Source organism: Oncorhynchus masou, chromosome 11 (assembly GCF_036934945.1).
Source record: "Oncorhynchus masou masou isolate Uvic2021 chromosome 11, UVic_Omas_1.1, whole genome shotgun sequence".
In the NCBI taxonomy this organism is placed as follows: Eukaryota; Metazoa; Chordata; class Actinopteri; order Salmoniformes; family Salmonidae; genus Oncorhynchus; species Oncorhynchus masou.
The window spans coordinates 14,438,199-14,458,101 of NC_088222.1; the positions used below are offsets into that span (position 1 = coordinate 14,438,199).

The 19,903-nt window shown below is 41.1% G+C and overlaps 1 protein-coding gene across 1 annotated transcript; it reads right to left on the bottom strand.

Moving 5' to 3' along the window:
* Positions 1-500: 500 nt before the first annotated feature.
* Positions 501-15,662, bottom strand: LOC135548157 (ras-GEF domain-containing family member 1B-B-like). Its single transcript, XM_064977476.1, has 11 exons — positions 15,409-15,662; positions 11,400-11,597; positions 8,778-8,890; positions 8,118-8,265; positions 2,955-3,170; positions 2,702-2,776; positions 1,998-2,090; positions 1,752-1,854; positions 1,342-1,613; positions 1,009-1,205; positions 501-892 (listed from the first exon to the last, which is right to left on the bottom strand). Exons 2-11 carry the CDS (start codon positions 11,589-11,591, stop codon positions 862-864), a joined length of 1,440 nt encoding a protein of 479 aa, XP_064833548.1. The 5' UTR covers positions 11,592-11,597; positions 15,409-15,662; the 3' UTR covers positions 501-861.
* Between the last annotated feature and the right edge of the window lie 4,241 nt (positions 15,663-19,903).

Below are 19,903 nucleotides of genomic sequence, written 5' to 3' on the forward strand. Positions count from 1 at the left end.
GTTCAGCACAAATATTTAAGTAATTTATGACATACCAATCACACAATTTACTAAGAACAGAAACATCAAAGAAAAATAGATTACATTTTAAGAACACTGAGCAAGCCAACCAGCAACAAGCTCATGCCACTTCAGGAAAGCTTAGAAAATCACCAGTAACCATTTCGACCCGTTGGTATAAAAAATAACTGTCATACTGTGTGGGTAGACATGTTACAAATGAATCATCTGTAAAATAACTGTCATACTGTGTGGGTAGACATGTTACAAATGAATCATCTGTAAAATAACTGTCATACTGTGTGGGTAGACATGTTACAAATGAATCATCTGTAAAATAACTGTCATACTGTGTGGGTAGACATGTTACAAATGAATCATCTGTAAAATAACTGTCATACTGTGTGGGTAGACATGTTACAAATGAATCATCTGTAAAATAACTGTCATACTGTGTGGGTAGACATGTTACATCTGTAAAATAACTGTCATACTGTGTGTAGACATGTTACAAATGAATCATCTGTAAAATAACTGTCATACTGTGTGGGTAGACATGTTACAAATGAATCATCTGTAAAATAACTGTCATACTGTGTGGGTAGACATGTTACAAATGAATCATCTGTAAAAGAACTGTAATACTGTGTGGGTAGACATGTTACAAATGAATCATCTGTTAATGTACAGTGCGAGAGGCAGGCTTTTCAGTTCTCCAGCCATAGGAGGCATCATTAATCTGAGTGCTTGAAACAGTTATTCTCCCCATCCTTTGTGAAAATCTTAATCTTCCAGACTCTATCAACCGTGAGCCTCTCGTAGCAAAAGAGGATCGCCCAGTGTCACACTCATGACCGTCACTCAACGATGCTCTCTATGCAGTAGGGATGTCCTGAAACACAGGACACATCACACAATGGTATTATATGAGTGCAAAACCTTGATTGAAGTTGACATTAAGTTAGTAAAGTGAACTAAAGTAAAGTGAACTAAAGTACAGTTACACACCTGAGAGACCTCCGACTGTCCTTTTCCAGGTGGTTCTCTGGACCTTCGGTCTCATAGGAGGCCAAGTGGAGCTCATCCTCGGTAAAGACAGGTGTAGTGACCAGGTATTGGAGGATCTTCCTGTCTCTCTCAAAGGGACACATCACCTGACGCCACACCAGGAACTCACTGACCTGCTTCGCCAGGTCCCACAGTTTCTATAGAGAAACAGGAAATGAACAATATTGACAACAACGCCCGTTTGCCCACTACTAAAAGCATAGTAGAAGATGAGTATTGTCATTATCAATAACCCCAACAATAATGCATCCCGTACATTACAGTAAGACTCACCTCAAAGTTCACATGACCGTTGGGTAGTCGGCTGGCACATCCCTCATTGAGGAAGTAGATGTCCTTGATGAGAAGGCTGAAGAATGGAATGACTATTTTCTCCTGGTTGCTGTGTGCTGTAATAGACCTCTGGGTGGCTCCTCGCAGGGCAGTACGGTAGTTGCTGAAGTTACTGGAAGGGTCCATTTGGTGCTCCAGTATGTCAAATTTGTCTGTGTTGACTTTGCTCCAGGTCTTCTTCAGTCGGGACACAGGACTCATGTTCATTCCGCCTATGTGGAGAAGAGACCAGGGTTTGGGGATCAATTCCACTTCAATTCAGGGAATTCAGGAAGTAAACTGAAAGTCCAATTCTTAGCATACTATTGCAGAATATAGAAATTATTCTAGAGCCCTGTATTGTAACTTACTGATGATGGCCATGAGTGAGTTGAAGTTGCCGATGTTATAGCATTCTCTAGCCACATCTATGAAGAACTCCAAGGCCCGGGCTCTATGCTTCTTCTTTACAGGCTGGAAGGAAGAAAAACACAAAACCATGGGAACAGAGTCAGAAAGAATGGATGACAGAAAGAGAATGGTTGTGGGGAGAGAGACAGAGAGCGAGAGCAAGAGAGAGAGACAGAACGTAAGTAAGAAAGACAGAGAGCACTCACCATGCAAATTTCAGTAGCCACCAGGTAGCTGAGTCTGTTAAACCAAGCTACATAGGCCTCCAGGTTAGTAGTCTTGCGTTTTTGGAAGAAACTCTGAGGGGGAAAGAAAGTTCATGGTTACTTTTCAACTTATTAGCTGGATTGCAACATTAAACTGCTGTTGGAGCAATCCAGTGAAATCTGTTAATTTCCTTGTAAAATTAATGTGGTCTAGAGTTGTTTCTCTCAGTCAGTTCTTGGCTACTTGTTGTGATGTATTCTGTTGATGATTGTTAACAGGCTAACACTGTCACGACTTCCGCCGAAGTTGGCTCCCCTGCCTGTTCGGGCGGTGCTCGGCGGTCATCGTCACCGTCCTACGAGCCACTACCGATCCCTTTTTCGTTTGTCTGTTGTTTTTGTATTTCTGTTATTTGGTGGTGTTCATGAGTTTTATTCTCCGGACTATTTTGGTCCTGCGTTGGATGATTCACCCTGTGTGTTGGGTTGACCGTTGTTTTGTGCGCCGGAGAAAAAAACTGTCTAATAACTGAAACCTGTTTTCTGCGCCTGATTCCACCCACCTTAGTAATCCGTGACAAACACAATGATAGTCAGCCACAACACATTCGGTAACCTCCCCCTAATGACTGACATATGGTCTCTTATGCAACCAGTGGAAGGTAGTGGACAATGTTATGTACACGGTAGTGGACCAGGCCTACCTTATGGTTAACCAGGGGATCTTTCACACCAAAGGCTTGGATGAACTCCTCTGGTCCAATAAAACTCAGTCTGTCCTGGAATTGGAAAAATAACAAACTCAATATTCTTACAGTCACGTTACTTGATGGATCAAGTTTAAGAGAAACTTTAAGTTAACAATAACTTCTAATTCAAACAGAAATGCCATTCAGTTTCAACTTCTCTGAACACCACATGTCTAGAAGGTACATATACAATATAATCTCTCCTCACCAGTTCAATGTGTGTGAGCTGCTGGGCTAGTATAAAGGCATCATCACAGACACTAAGGACATCATTCCGATGTCCGTTCTGCTGCTTGGCCTTCAGAGCGGTGGGTCTCTCTGCTGCGGAGGCGTTGAGCGTGGCAATCGCCTCCTCATACTGACGCAGAGCCGCCAATCTCTGGATCAACCGCTGAGTCATCTGCTGCATGGCCCGCCATGAGTACTGATATAAACATTATAGAGAGAGATGAGTACTGATATAAACAGAGAGATATGAGTACTGATAAACATCAGAGATATGAGTACTGATATAAACATCATAGAGAGAGATGAGTACTGATATAAACATCAGAGAGAGATGAGTACTGATATAAACATCAGAGAGAGATGAGTACTGATATAAACATCAGAGAGAGATGAGTACTGATATAAACATCAGAGATATATTTGAGATACTAAATGACTTAAATGTAATGTAAATAAACATAAACCATCATAGAGATAAAACATGAGTACTGATATAAACCATCAGAGAGATATGTAGTACTGATATAAACATGAGTACATGTAAAGAGAGATGAGTACTGATATAAACATCATAGAGAGATGAGTACTGATATAAACATCATAGAGAGATATGAGTACTGATATAAACATCAGAGAGAGATGAGTACTGATATAAACATCAGAGAGAGATGAGTACTGATATAAACATCAGAGAGAGATGAGTACTGATATAAACATCAGAGAGAGATGAGTACTGATATAAACATCAGAGAGAGATGAGTACTGATATAAACCATCATAGAGATACGAGTACTGATATAAACCAATTTGTAAGTCGCTCTGGATAAGAGCGTCTGCTAAATGACTTAAATGTAATGTAAATGTAAACCATCATAGAGATATGAGTACTGATATAAACATCAGAGAGAGATGAGTACTGATATAAACATCATAGAGAGATGAGTACTGATATAAACATCAGAGAGAGATGAGTACTGATATAAACATCAGAGAGAGATGAGTACTGATATAAACATCAGAGAGAGATGAGTACTGATATAAACATCAGAGAGAGATGAGTACTGATATAAACATCAGAGAGATCAGAGAGAGATGAGTACTGATATAAACATCAGAGAGAGATGAGTACTGATATAAACATCAGAGAGTACTGATATAAACATCAGAGAGTAAGATGAGTACTGATATAAACATCAGAGAGAGATGAGTACTGATATATGAGTACTGATATAAACATCAGAGAGAGATGAGTACTGATATAAACATCAGAGAGAGAGGAGTACTGATATAAACATCAGAGAGAGATGAGTACTGATATAAACATCAGAGAGAGGAGTACTGATATAAACATCAGAGAGAGATGAGTACTGATATAAACATCAGAGAGAGATGAGTACTGATATAAACATCAGAGAGAGATGAGTACTGATATAAACATCAGAGAGAGATGAGTACTGATATAAACATCAGAGAGATGAGTACTGATATAAACATCATAGAGAGATATGAGTACTGATATAAACATCAGAGAGAGATGAGTACTGATATAAACATCAGAGAGAGATGAGTAGAGAGAGGAGTACTGATATAAACATAAACTGATATAAACATCAGAGAGAGATGAGAAGAGAGAGATGAGTACTGATATAAACATCAGAGAGAGATGAGTACTGATATAAACATAGAGATCGAGTACTGATATAAACATCAAGAGTCGCTCTGGATAAGAGCGTCTGCTAAATGACTTAAATGTAATGTAAATGTAAACCATCATAGAGATATGAGTACTGATATAAACATCAGAGAGAGATGAGTACTGATATAAACATCATAGAGAGATGAGTACTGATATAAACATCGGAGAGAGATGAGTACTGATATAAACATCAGAGAGAGGAGTATTGATATAAACATCAGAGAGAGAGGAGTACTGATATAAACATCAGAGAGAGAGGAGTATTGATATAAAACATCAGAGAGAGATGAGTACTGATATAAACATCAGAGAGAGGAATACTGCAGAATACTGATATAAACATGTTGATATAAACATAGTACTGATATAAACATCAGTGAAATGCTCAGAAAGACTTAAATGTAATGATTAAACCATGAGTACTGATATAAACATCAGAGAGAGATGAGTACTGATATAAACATCATAGAGAGATGCATTTAGTAAAAAACATCAGAGAGAGATGAGTATGATATAAACATGGATAAGAATAAACAAGAGATAAAACTGATATAAACATCAAGATAATGATATAAAAATAGCAGCAGTCGTGGATAAATAAATGATATAAATAAACCATGTATATCAGAGATATGAGTACTGATATAAACATCAGAGAGAGATAGTACTGATATAAACATAGGAGTACTGATATAAAGTACTGATATAAACATCATACTGTATTAATGATCGGATATAATAATATAAATAAACACATCAGAGAGAGAGGATATTATATCTACCTACATGTATGATATCAACAACCGGGGTCATGAAATCACATCAAATGTTAGTACAGAGTCAATGTGTGGGGGCAGTGCATTTAAAAAACATGTGGATAAGAATAAGAGATAAAAGTAACAAGTAATTAAATAGTTGAGGTACAGAGTCAATGTACGGTTAGTTGAGGTAGTATGTACATGTAGGTAGAGTTAATCCTACACTCAGTGGCCAGTTTATTAGTTACACCCCCCAGATCATGAAAATGGTTTGCTCCTACAGACAGTGAGTCACATGGCCCGGGGCTTGCTATATAAAGCAGGCAGACAGGCATCAAGGTATTCAGTTACTGTTCGATTGCCTCCTGGGCTTTTCACACACAAGTGTATACGGTTTACAGAGAATGGTGAAACAAACAAAAAACATCCAGTCAGCGGCAGTCCTGTGGGCGAAAACAGCTCGTTGATTTAGAAGTCTAAAGAGAATAGCAAGAATCCTGCAAGCTAACAGGCCTGCCACAAACAGGCAATAACGGTGCAGTACAACAGTGGTGTGCAGAATAGAATCTTGGAACACACAACTCGCCGGTCCGTATCACAGATGGGATATTGCAGCAGACGACCACACTGGGTTCCACTCCTATCAGCTAAAAACATGATGCGGCTCCAGTTGGCACGTGATCAACAACACTGGACAATTGAGGACTGGAAAAACATAGCCTGGTCCAATGAATCCTGGTTCCTGATGAGTCATGCCGATGGCAGAGTCAGGAGTAAGCAGGCGTAAGCAGCATGAGTCCATGGCCCCATCCTGCCTGGTGTCAACAGAACAGGCTGGTGGCGGTGGTGTAATGGTGTGGGGAATGTTTTCCAGGCACACGTTACGGCCCTTGATACAAATGGAGCAACGTTTGAACGCCACACCTTATAGAATTCATGCCCCAAAGAATTCAGGCTGTTTTGGAGGCAAAGGGGGGGTCTGACCCAGTACTAGATGGGTGTACCTAATAAACTGTTAATTGAGAATGTACTGTATATGCATACTGATATAACAACGTAAAGAGGAGCTCAAGTTATGTACTGAACTCAACGGAAAGAGGATATGAAATTTAATATATATATACCGTATATTTCTACATATTCTAGTTCAGCACAAACAGGAAGGAAAATCCATATCTATAGATATCATATACTTACAGATGTAAGATCTTAATGTTACGTCCGTCGTTAGATGAATGAGACCAAAGTAGAGCGTGGAAAGTTTTCATGATTTTTAATACTGAACTACACCAAAATACAAACCGACTGTAAAGTTCTGCAGGGCTAGACAGCACAATGCATAAACAAGATCCCACAAACTAAGGTGGGAAAAGGGGCTGCCTAAGTATGATCCCCAATCAGAAACAACGATAGACAGCTGCCTCTGATTGGGAACCATACCCGGCCAACAAAGAAATTGATAACTAGAATGTCCACCCAAATCACACCCTGACCTAACCAAATAGAGAAATAAAAAGGCTCTCTAAGGTCAGGGCGTGACATTTAAAACTTGTAGTGTATTTGAGGTTTTAAAAGGCTTCTGAAGTTTGTAATTTCCACTTTGAAATTTCAGACTTGATTTTCCCTTGTGAAACATGTATCAACCCTTACAAAAATGTTCATTAATTATCCACATAATAATTAACATTTCCTGTTGTTGCAGGATTATTTTCCTGCTGTAGCAAATAGGCTCAAATTACGATCCTACATCTGTACATCAATGTATACTTGTATAGTCACAAGAGAGAGAAATCCATATCCAGGAATATTTTTATTTGTGCTGATACAATGACGAGGGCACTGAGTTCATTATCTGGCTCTGGAATGTGTGAACTTGTTATGGGTGTGTATTTTCACCTCCTATGCTACAAATGTAGGATTTTAATTTGATCACTCTTTTGTTGCTGACAATTTTCCTGCACAGTAGAACATTAAACTTATTGTGTATTCAAATTTAAAAAGTATTCTAAAGTTTGTAATTTCCACTTAATATCAGACTTGATTTACCCTAACGAAAAATGTATAAAACTCTACAAAAAAAAATTCCATTAAAAATACACATAAATAATTCACATTTCCTGTTGCTGCAGGATAATTTTCCTGCTGTAGCAAATGGGCTCAAATTAAGATCTGACATCTGTATCTATACTGATATAACACATATAATACATGGAACACGTGGAACCCATGGAACACATATAATGACATACAGTAACACATGAGTGACACACACAGTACCAGTCAAAAAAATGTCACGAGTGTGCAAAGCTGTCATCAAGGAAAAGGGTGGCTACTTTGAAGAATCACAAATATAAAATATATTTTGATTTGTTTAACACTTTTTTGGTTACTACATGATTCCATATGTGTTATTTTATAGTTTTGATGTCTTTACTACTGTTCTACAATGTAGAAAATAGTAACAATAAAGAAAAACCCTGAAATGAGTAGGTGTCTAAATTAGATGTCTGATGTCAAACTCAACTGTAACTGGTCAAATTAGATGTCTGATGTCAAACTCAACTGTAACTGGTCAAATTAGATGTCTGATGTCAAACTCAACTGCAACTGGTCATATTAGATGTCTGATGTCACGTCTATTGTCATCTCTAATGAGTCAGTCAGTTAAAGGTTATGTCAGGGGGCTGACCTCATCTCCTCTGGCCAGATGATGGCTCATCTCTTTCAGGCAGTGCATCATCCTCTCATCTCTGAAGTCATAGGGAAACGTCTCTGTCCACTCAGTCAGCAGCTGTGTGTTTGTTTGGAGCAGGTTTGTCCCGTTTGTCTGATCTGAGGACAACAAGTGTGTTTGTGACATGCCAGGTGTGAGACGTGTTTGTCTGTAATGCAAGTGTGTGTCTGCACTGTGTGTTTGTGTGTGTTCCTAGGTTTGTGAACGTGTTTGTCTGTGTATGCATGCGTGTGTGTCTGCACTGTGTGTTTGTGTGTGCGTTCCTGCAGGTTTGTGTCTGCGTGTTTGTCTGTGTATGCATGCGTGTGTGTCTGCACTGTGTGTTTGTGTGTGCGTTCCTGCAGGTTTGTGTCTGCGTGTTTGTCTGTGTATGCGTGTGTGTCTGCATGCGTGTGTGTCTGCACTGTGTGTTTGTGTGTGCGTTCCTGCAGGTTTGTGTCTGCGTGTTTGTCTGTGTATGCATGCGTGTGTGTCTGCACTGTGTGTTTGTGTGTGCGTTCCTGCAGGTTTGTGTCTGCGTGTTTGTCTGTGTATGCATGCGTGTGTGTCTGCACTGTGTGTTTGTGTGTGTCTGCAGGTTTGTGCTGCGTGTTTGTCTGTGTATCAAGTGTCTGCAGCAAGTCTCCAGATCGATGCTGCTCCACACACAGGTGACAAAGCCGAGACATGAGCTCGTAGGGGTGGAGGAAGAGACGGGAACTCAGCAGGAAGGTGAAGACGTAGGACCTCTGATGGAGAACAAGAAAAAAGATAATCAACAACAACTCATGTTGTCATCAACCCAGTATAAAGCCAGTATCAACCCAGCATAAAGCCAGTATCTACCCAGCATAAAGACAGTATCACCCCAGAATAAAGCCAGTATCAACCCAGCATAAAGCCAGTATCAACCCAGCATAAAGCCAGTATCAACCCAGCATAAACCCAGTATCAACCCAGCATAAAGCCAGTATCAACCCAGCATAAAGCCAGTATCAACCCAGCATAAAGCCAGTATCAACCCAGCATAAAGCCAGTATCAACCCAGCATAAAGCCAGTATCACCCCAGCATAAAGCCAGTATCACCCCAGAATAAAGCCAGTATCACCCCAGAATAAAGCCAGTCTCAACCCAGCATAAAGCCAGTATCAACTCAGCATAAAGCCAGTCTCAACTCAGCATAAAGCCAGTCTCAACTCAGCATAAAGCCAGTCTCAACTCAGCATAAAGCCAGTCTCAACTCAGCATAAAGCCAGTCTCAACTCAGCATAAAGCCAGTCTCAACTCAGCATAAAGCCAGTCTCAACTCAGCATAAAGCCAGTCTCAACTCAGCATAAAGCCAGTCTCAACTCAGCATAAAGCCAGTCTCAACTCAGCATAAAGCCAGTCTCAACTCAGCATAAAGCCAGTCTCAACTCAGCATAAAGCCAGTATCAACTCAGCATAAAGCCAGTATCAACTCAGCATAAAGCCAGTATCAACTCAGCATAAAGCCAGTATCAACTCAGCATAAAGCCAGTATCACCCCAGAATAAAGCCAGTATCAACTCAGAATAAAGCCAGTATCAACTCAGCATAAAGCCAGTATCAACTCAGCATAAAGCCAGTATCAACTCAGCATAAAGCCAGTATCAACTCAGCATAAAGCCAGTATCAACTCAGCATAAAGCCAGTATCAACTCAGCATAAAGCCAGTATCAACTCAGCATAAAGCCAGTATCAACTCAGCATAAAGCCAGTATCAACACAGCATAAAGCCAGTATCAACTCAGCATAAAGCCAGTATCAACTCAGCATAAAGCCAGTATCAACCCAGCATAAAGCCAGTATCAACCCAGAATAAAGCCAGTATCAACTCAGCATAAAGCCAGTATCAACACAGCATAAAGCCAGTATCACCCCAGAATAAAGCCAGTATCAACCCAGCATAAAGCCAGTATCAACACAGCATAAACCCAGTATCACCCCAGAATAAAGCCAGTATCAACTCAGCATAAAGCCAGTATCAACCCAGAATAAAGCCAGCATCACCCCAGCATAAAGCCAGTATCAACCCAGCATAAAGCCAGTATCAACTCAGCATAAAGCCAGTATCAACTCAGCATAAAGCCAGTCTCAACCCAGCATAAAGCCAGTATCAACCCAGCATAAAGCCAGTATCAACCCAGCATAAAGCCAGTATCAACCCAGCATAAAGCCAGTATCAACCCAGCATAAAGCCAGTATCAACCCAGCATAAAGCCAGTATCAACACAGCATAAAGCCAGTATCAACTCAGCATAAAGCCAGTCTCAACCCAGCATAAAGCCAGTATCAACCCAGCATAAAGCCAGTATCAACACAGCATAAAGCCAGTATCACCCCAGAATAAAGCCAGTATCAACCCAGCATAAAGCCAGTATCAACACAGCATAAAGCCAGTATCACCCCAGAATAAACCAAGTATCACCCCAGAATAAAGCCAGTATCAACCCAGCATAAAGCCAGTATCAACTCAGCATAAAGCCAGTATCAACTCAGCATAAAGCCAGTATCAACTCAGCATAAAGCCAGTATCAACCCAGCATAAAGCCAGTATCAACTCAGCATAAAGCCAGTCTCAACCCAGCATAAAGCCAGTATCAACCCAGCATAAAGCCAGTATCAACCCAGCATAAAGCCAGTCTCAACTCAGCATAAAGCCAGTCTCAACTCAGCATAAAGCCAGTCTCAACTCAGCATAAACCCAGTATCAACCCAGAATAAACCCAGTATCAACCCAGCATAAACCCAGTATCAACTCAGCATAAACCCAGTATCAACCCAGCATAAACCCAGTATCAACCCAGCATAAACCCAGTCTCAACTCAGCATAAACCCAGTATCAACCCAGCATAAACCCAGCACATACTGGCACCTTTCCTGCTATTCAGTTGTGAAATCAGCTAATACTATACTGTACCCATTCATTCTTGAAGGATAGAACTTATGAATGCTTTATGGACTTCATTAGTACACACAACACAGAATATAGCTGTATTCTATTTGTCCATAATAAAAGTCCATCATTTATGTTTTTGTTGTTGTCATTAGAGTCCCCCTGAGAGATCATATTGGACCAGAGATAAAAGCACTAGCATCGTGTTCTTGAAGAATAGAACTTCTCATGCATTGAGCCTGTTTTTACCCTATCATAACCCCAAATATGTTTGTATGATTCCATTGTTCATGTTTATGTTGTTTTTGTTGTTGTTCTTGGAGCAGAGATAGCACTCACGTCAGGGTAGTAGTCCACTGTGGGAACTAAATGTTGTATTAGGGCCTCCAGGGAGCCAGAAGCAAGACTGTTGTCATGGTAGCACATGTCCCCGTAGCTCACTTCCATGGGCTGGTGGTATTTGTGGAGATGAATATTGTTGTTATAAGTGCTGGTACTGAACTTGCCAGCATACGGTGTCGTGGGAGGCATGTTGACCTGTTGAAGAGATGTGAAAATATAAAAACCATGTTCAATCTTTGTTGTTCTTCTCTTAAACTCCTAACTGATCACTTTATTTTTCATGGTTTCAATTCAGTGTTATTTCCCGAAGAAAGATATTGTGTGTGTCTGTGTGTGTGTGTGTGTGTGTGTGTGTGTGTGTGTGTGTGTGTGTGTGTGTGTGTGTGTGTGTGCATGTGTGCGTGCATGCTTGCGTGTGTAAGAGAGAGAGAAAAGCTGAACTGTAACAACTTATGTAATAAGTACTAGCAGTGTGTGTGAAGTTACTATAATGTCACCCTATTACTGTATGTCTACACCATGCTGGTATAAGCCTTACTGTGTCACTGTCTCATATCCCTTCTACTGCTGAGTCTTTAGTCTACACCATGCCGGTATAAGCCTGACTGTGTCACTGTCTCATATCCCTTCTACTGCTGAGTCTTTAATCTACACCATGCCGGTATAAGCCTTACTGTGTCACTGTCTCATATCCCTTCTACTGCTGAGTCTTTAGTCTACACCATGCTGGTATAAGCCTGACTGTGTCACTGTCTCATATCCCTTCTACTGCTGAGTCTTTAGTCTACACCATGCCGGTATAAGCCTGACTGTGTCACTGTCTCATATCCCTTCTACTGCTGAGTCTTTAGTCTACACCATGCCGGTATAAGCCTGACTGTGTCACTGTCTCATATCCCTTCTACTGCTGAGTCTTTAGTCTACACCATGCCGGTATAAGCCTGACTGTGTCACTGTCTCATATCCCTTCTACTGTTGAGTCTTTAGTCTACACCATGCCGGTATAAGCCTGACTGTGTCACTGTCTCATATCCCTTCTACTGCTGAGTCTTTAGTCTACACCATGCCGGTATAAGCCTGACTGTGTCACTGTCTCATATCCCTTCTACTGCTGAGTCTTTAGTCTACACCATGCCGGTATAAGCCTGACTGTGTCACTGTCTCATATCCCTTCTACTGCTGAGTCTTTAGTCTACACCATGCCGGTATAAGCCTGACTGTGTCACTGTCTCATATCCCTTCTACTGCTGAGTCTTTAATCTACACCATGCCGGTATAAGCCTTACTGTGTCACTGTCTCATATCCCTTCTACTGCTGAGTCTTTAGTCTACACCATGCTGGTATAAGCCTGACTGTGTCACTGTCTCATATCCCTTCTACTGCTGAGTCTTTAGTCTACACCATGCCGGTATAAGCCTGACTGTGTCACTGTCTCATATCCCTTCTACTGCTGAGTCTTTAGTCTACACCATGCCGGTATAAGCCTGACTGTGTCACTGTCTCATATCCCTTCTACTGCTGAGTCTTTAGTCTACACCATGCTGGTATAAGCCTGACTGTGTCACTGTCTCATATCCCTTCTACTGCTGAGTCTTTAGTCTACACCATGCTGGTATAAGCCTTACTGTGTCACTGTCTCATATCCCTTCTACTGCTGAGTCTTTAGTCTACACCATGCTGGTATAAGCCTGACTGTGTCACTGTCTCATATCCCTTCTACTGCTGAGTCTTTAGTCTACACCATGCCGGTATAAGCCTGACTGTGTCACTGTCTCATATCCCTTCTACTGCTGAGTCTTTAGTCTACACCATGCTGGTATAAGCCTGACTGTGTCACTGTCTCATATCCCTTCTACTGCTGAGTCTTTAGTCTACACCATGCTGGTATAAGCATGTTTATGCCACTGTCTCATTCATCCGACATCCTGGCACATTCTAACCCTGATCTAAGAGATTAAAGGTGCTTTCTTCTTTACTCTGTTAAAACAGGGCTAAAGGACCCAACGCGAACAGAGCCACGGAGCGTTGTATACAGTCCATTCCAATATTTGAGCCGCACAAAAGTACGTAGAACGACGTAGAAAACAAAGCTCCGTCGCTGCATTTGCAACGTGGCCTTTAAGGTGACCTGCTACAACAGGAGCTGACGATCGGAAACACAAGAGCTATTCAACCAATCACCACCCAGCATTACTACTACAGGGACCCCCCACACAGTAAAGATTAGATCTACGCTGTAACTGGATAACAGTCAATGATATGGTAATGTTGGGTATTATCAACAATACTGTATCATACTGTAAATGATGATGCATTGTGGGAAAATGTTGTGGACGGGGAAATAATTGCTGTATTTTGAATGGTACTGTAATTCCAAACCACATAATACAGTGACCACTAGTGGGTGCATGTTATTGTTGTTTCTGGCTCGTTGACATATTTTGAGGAGTGCCTTGTAAGAGGCTATAGTCGTTGCACCAGTGAGTGAAAATGCTGTACCAATTTAACGCATATGTGGTTATAGTGCCCCATCAATTTGTATAGGGGACAGATTGGAACGGCAGCAAGTCTTAAACAGTAATGTTTGAGCATTTTTTTCATGTCCTTTTGGTCTGTTTTGCCCTGTAGTCGCTGCAGTTTGGAAGCCGTTCTTAAGGCCTCTAGAAGTGCAAGTGATCTAAAACACCAAATATGAAATAATATACTGTTATGTGTAAAAACACTTTACCTAGGAGCCAACCTGCTTGCACCAATCCCTTGTATTGACAGTGAATTACTGTGAAATACAAACCCCTCCCCTCAATGAATTTCATTCATCCAATCCCATTACAGTAGCATTTACTTCTTTTTTAAAAACCATATAATACAGTCAATTTTACGGTATTGTTCTTGTGTCATTACATAGCACTTGCTTTGATACCGTCTTTGTATTAAAGTAGGAGTACTGTAATATGAAATATAGAATTTTACTTGCCCCCGAGCTCCCTGTAAGCTACTATCAAATTCACAGTAACCCCTTTACACTGTACTAGATAGACCTACTACATTTGAATGAAAGTGACATTCTCTGACTGACTCAACAGGTTTACACTAAACTAGCCTGGCTGGGGTTGAATGGGTTTAAAGGTTTATGTGGAAACAGATAAGAACTCAATCTATCTGATAAAGGAGCCAATAAAATAACAGTCAGAAAATAAGACTGATTTACAGTACATTATACTGTATCTATCTTGGATATAACGTCCAATAAGATGGATACTGTTTATAAAATGGAGGGAATAAAATCTCATTCCCTCACATGTCCCACCTTGTTTTGCCTGTTCCCTAGTCTAGAAAAAGATAAGAACTAAAATATGATAGAGAAGCAAATGTAGAGTAATAAAATAAGATAGTATCTAATAAGATGGATATTGTTTAAGAAATCTCATGTCTCACCCTGTTATGTTTCTCAGCCCAGTATCCAGCTAACTGTAGCAAGCTAACTAACCAATGTACTGTACTGTAGCACAGACAGGATAATCACAACCCACCCAACCCACTTCCCTGGTCCTGTTTATTACTCTTGACTCGCGCGGTCGTATTATGTGGAAAGCAGTCTTCCATAGAGCTGAACCACACTCTGTCACAACACTAGTGAGTAACGTAGGCTAATGCATGCCAGGCAAGTAATTACACAGGCAGGCATTATGCTGCAGACTGAAGCAAAACAATAACACAATTGAAGTACAAAACAACTGAAATTTGCTGTAATTATATCATATATAAGTGACTGGGATTTGTAAGTGATTTTGCAAAGAATTTTTGTTTGTAAAAGTCAAGATCTGCCATCATAAGCCGTTTTTGCCTTCATTCAAAGTGCAACCCTCAACCCCAATGAAAGCACTGTCATTAGAAATCTATTGGGAATGCATAGCATAGCCTAACACTTTGTCTGGAAAGGTCCCAGCATGTTTCCTTGTTACAAATAATAAGACTTTCATAATGGACATATTGTGATCAACTTACCCCGACTAGAAAAAACTAACAGACAATGTGTAAATACAGCTATTCCAAGTCTTTGCAAAATAATATCATATGAAAGAAATTCATCTTCAAATCACATATTTCCTCGGTAATATGTGCACAAAAAGCATACGAATACTACCGATCAGTGTTTTCAGATGGTGAAATTCCTATTCGTATGGTCCATCCATTGTGTCCATGCAGTCCTTCGAATCACAAGTAATTTGAAACTGTGACCACGACCAGACGTATTCAAATGACTTACAGAAAGCGGTGAAACAGCCTATAATAGGCTTAGAGGCGGATCGTTCTGCATGGCAGTAAGCCAATCACAGTGAAGAATCAGAAAAATCGAAACGTTCGCGCACTCTCATTGGTCAGTTTGCCAGCCATCGATTCTCTTTGAACGACATTGGACCATAATGTTACATATAATGTTTTGTGAGAAGGAAAACGTGAAAGTGACATTTGCTAGAGAGATAGAGGGAGTGTGTGAAGGCATATGGCATGGGCAGGTTTTTTGCGCTCTCCAACAGCTCTGGTACGCCATATGGAGTGTAAAATGCAGTACCAGTGAAAAGTTTGGACACACCTACTCATTCAAATGTTTTTCTTTATTTCACTATTTTTTACAAAATATAATAATAGTAAATACACCAACACTATGAAATAACACATATGGAAGTAACCAATGTAGTAACCAAAACAAATCAAAATATATTTGAGATTCTTCAAAGTAGATCAGTCAATACAGAACATTTCTAGAACTTTGAAAGTTTCTTCAAGTGCTGTTGCAAAAGCCATCAAGGGCTATGATGAAACTGGCTCTCATGAGGACCGCCACAGGAAAGGAAGACCCATATTTACCTACGCTGCAGAGGATAAGTTCATTAGAGTTAACTGCATCTCAGAAATTGCAGCCCAAATAAACACTTCACAGAGTTCATGTAACTGTCATGCCCTGGTCTTAGTATTTTGTGTTTTCTTTATTATTTTGGTCAGGCCAGGGTGTGACATGGGTTTATTATGTAGTGTGTTTTGTCTTGGGGTTTTGTAGGTATTGGGATTGTGGTATAGTGTGGTTGTCTAGAAAAGTCTATGGTTGGCTGAAGTGGTTCTCAATCAGAGGCAGGTGTTTATCGCTGTCTCTGATTGGGAACCATATTTAGGCAGCCATATTCTTTGAGTGTTTCGTGGGTGTTTGTTCCTGTCTCTGTGTTTGTTTGCACAAGATAAGGCTGTTTAGGTTTACTTGTTTTGTATTGTTCGTGTTTATTCTTTTATTAAACATGTATCAAAATAACCACGCTGCATTTTGGTCCTCCTCTCCTTCACTGGAAGAAAACCTTAACAGTAACACATCTCAGCAAATCAAATCACATTTTATTTGTCACATACACATGGTTAGCAGATGTTAATGCGAGTGTAGCAAAATGCTTGTGCTTCTAGTTCTGACAATGCAGTAATAACCAACAAGTAATCTAACAATTCCAAAATTACTGTCTTATACACAAGTTTAAAGGGATAAAGAATATGTTCAGAAGAGACTGCATGAATCAAGCCTTCATGGTCGAATTGCTGCAAAGAAACTACTACTAAAGAACACCAATGATAAGAAAAGACTTGCTTGGGCCAAGAAACATGAGTAACATACATTAGAACAGTGGAAATCTGTCATTTGGTGCTCATTGTATGTGGGAACTCCTTCAAGACTGTTGGAAAAGCGTTCCAGGTGAAGCTGGTTGAGAGAATGTCAAGAGCGTGCAAAGCGGTCATCAAGGCAAAGGGCGGCTACTTTTAAGAATCTAAAATATATTTTGATTTGTTGAATACTTTTTTGGTTACTACATAATTCTATATGTGTTATTTCATCGTTTTTATGTCTTCACTATTATTCTACAGTGTAGAAAATAGTAAAAATAAAGAAAAATCCTTGAATGAGTAGGTGTCCAAACGTTTGACTGGTACTGTATGTCTAAATTGTCTCAGACCTTGTGGTTTTACATTTGAAAATACTTTACAGTAAAAATAAAAATACTAAATGTGACATCCTGACCATAAAAGTCCTTATTTTCTATGGTATAGTGGATCAGGGCGTGACTGGGAGGGTAGTCTAGTTTATTTATATGTGGGGTTCTAGGTTTGTTTTTCCATGTTGGTGATTGTGTGTGATTCCCAATTAGAGGCAGCAGGTAGTCGTTGTCTCTAATTGGGGATCACATTTAAGTAGATGTGGTAGTAATTAGAGGCAGCAGGTAGTCACGGTTTGTTGTTAGTTTATTGTTTATTTGGTTTTTGTCTTTGTAAGTTTCACTTTATCATTAAAATGATGTGGAACTCAACATCTGCTGGGCCTTGGTCCGTTTCTACAAACGATCGTGACACTAAAGCACTACAGTCATGCAATTATTACAAATTTTGGCAAGAACCAAATGAACAATCACATTTTCAACTATTGTTTCATTACTGATTATTAGTTTTACTTAATAATCTATTAACTGAAAGTAAATGTTACCAATGTATTGGTAATAAAAAAATTATACATCAATTGGACATAAATCAATTGAAATGCCAAATTCACCATAAATCATGACCATTGAAAGTTGATCAATGGAACTTGAGAAACAAACATCTTTCCTGATAGCTACAGATGTTTTAGTAACAATGACCCGCTTCCATCAACAGTGGGCGAGTCCTCTTAAAATTGGAGCCTATAGGGAGGAGGTCAGAGACCTGGCAGTGTGTTGCCAGGACAACAAACTCTACCCTCAACATCAGCAAGACGAAGGAGCTGATCTTGTTTGACTTTTACTAATATTTCTCTATTTTCTTTCTCTGCATTGTTGGGAAGGGTAACGAAGCATTTCAACGTTAGTCAAGACCTGTTGTTTACAAAGCATGTGACGAATACAATTAGATTTGAGTCATATTACATAAGGATGGTTTCATGATTTACAGAGAACAGAGTGTGGGCCCCAGGTTGTGGGTGGTATTCATTTACAGCCTCTCAATCATAGTCTTACATCATTGTTCATGCAGGAATAGCCAAAGCCTGCAATGCCTATAGGCTACGTTCTATTCTACTGCACCTACACTCACGCCAGCCACCTGAAAGCACTGCTAGCTGGAGATGGCTTCCGGCTTGGCTTCAGCTTGGCGAGGGCCCTTGTGGAGCCTTTCGATTAGATTCAACCCACAGTGCTAGGGCACGGGGGCAACAGCTTCCCTCAAAGAGAGGCAGTATATAACTCGACTGACACACACACACACACACTGACATCATAAGCTAGTGGACTGACTGACTCCTGCCTTCCATAAACACTCAGATTGAGCTTCCACCCACACACTCCTCTCTCTCCCCTCTCTCTCTCTCTCTCCTCTCTGTATCCCCTCTCTCCTCTCACCCTTCTCTCTTCCCTCTCTCCCCCTTCTCCCTCTTTCCTCCCTTTATCCCCCCTCTCTCCTCTCTTTATCCCCCCTCTCCTCTCTTTATCCCCCCTCTCTCCTCTCTTTATCCCCCTCCCCCTCTCTCCTCTCTTTATCCCCCCACTCTCTCCTCTCTTTATCCCCCCACTCTCTCCTCTCTCCCTTCTCTCTTCCCTCTCTCCCTCTCTCTCTCTCTCTCTCTCTCTCTCTCTCCCCCCCTCTCCTCACTCTCCTCTCTCTCTCTGCTCTCTGCCTCTCTCTCCCCACTCTCCTCTCTCTCTCCCCACCCCTCTCTCTCTCTCCCCTCCCCCCCTCTCTCTCCCCTCACCCCCTCTCTCTGTCTCTCTCCCTCTCTCTCCTCCCCCTCACTCACTCTCTCTCTCCCCCTCACCCCCTCTCTCCCCCCCCTCTCTCTCCCCACCCCTCTCTCCCCCTCACCCCTCGTCTCTCTCTCCCCACCCCTCTCTCCTTTATCCCTTCTCTCTCTCTCTCTCATCTCTCTCTCGTCTCACTCCTCTCTCCCCCTTCTCCCATCTATCTCTCCCCTCTCTCTTCCCCCCCCTCTCTCCCTCTCTCTCTCTCTTTATTTCCTCTCTTTCCCCCTCTCTTTCCCCCCCTCTCTCTTTATTTCCTCTCTTTCCCCTCTCTTCCCCCCCCTCTCTCTCTCTCCTCTCTTTATTTCCTCTCTTTCCCCCTCTCTCCTTCCCCCTCTCTCTCTCTCTCTCTCTCTCTCCCCTCTCTTTATTTCCTCTCTTTCTTCCCCCTCTCTTTCCCCCCCTCTCTCTCTCTCTCTCTCTCCCCTCTCTTTATTTCCTCTCTCCCCCCCCCTCTCTCTCTCTCTCTCTCCTCTCTTTCCCCCTCTCTCCTTCCCCCTCTCTCTCTCTCTCTCTCTCCTCTTTATTTCCTCTCTTTCCCCCTCTCTCTCCCCCCTCTCTCTCTCTCCTCCCTCTCTTTATTTCCTCTCTTTCCCCCCCTCTCTCTCTCTCTCTCTCTCCTCTCTTTATTTCCTCTCTTCCCCCCCCCCTTCTCTCTCTCTCTCTCTCTCCTCTCTTTATTTCCTCTCTTTCCCCCC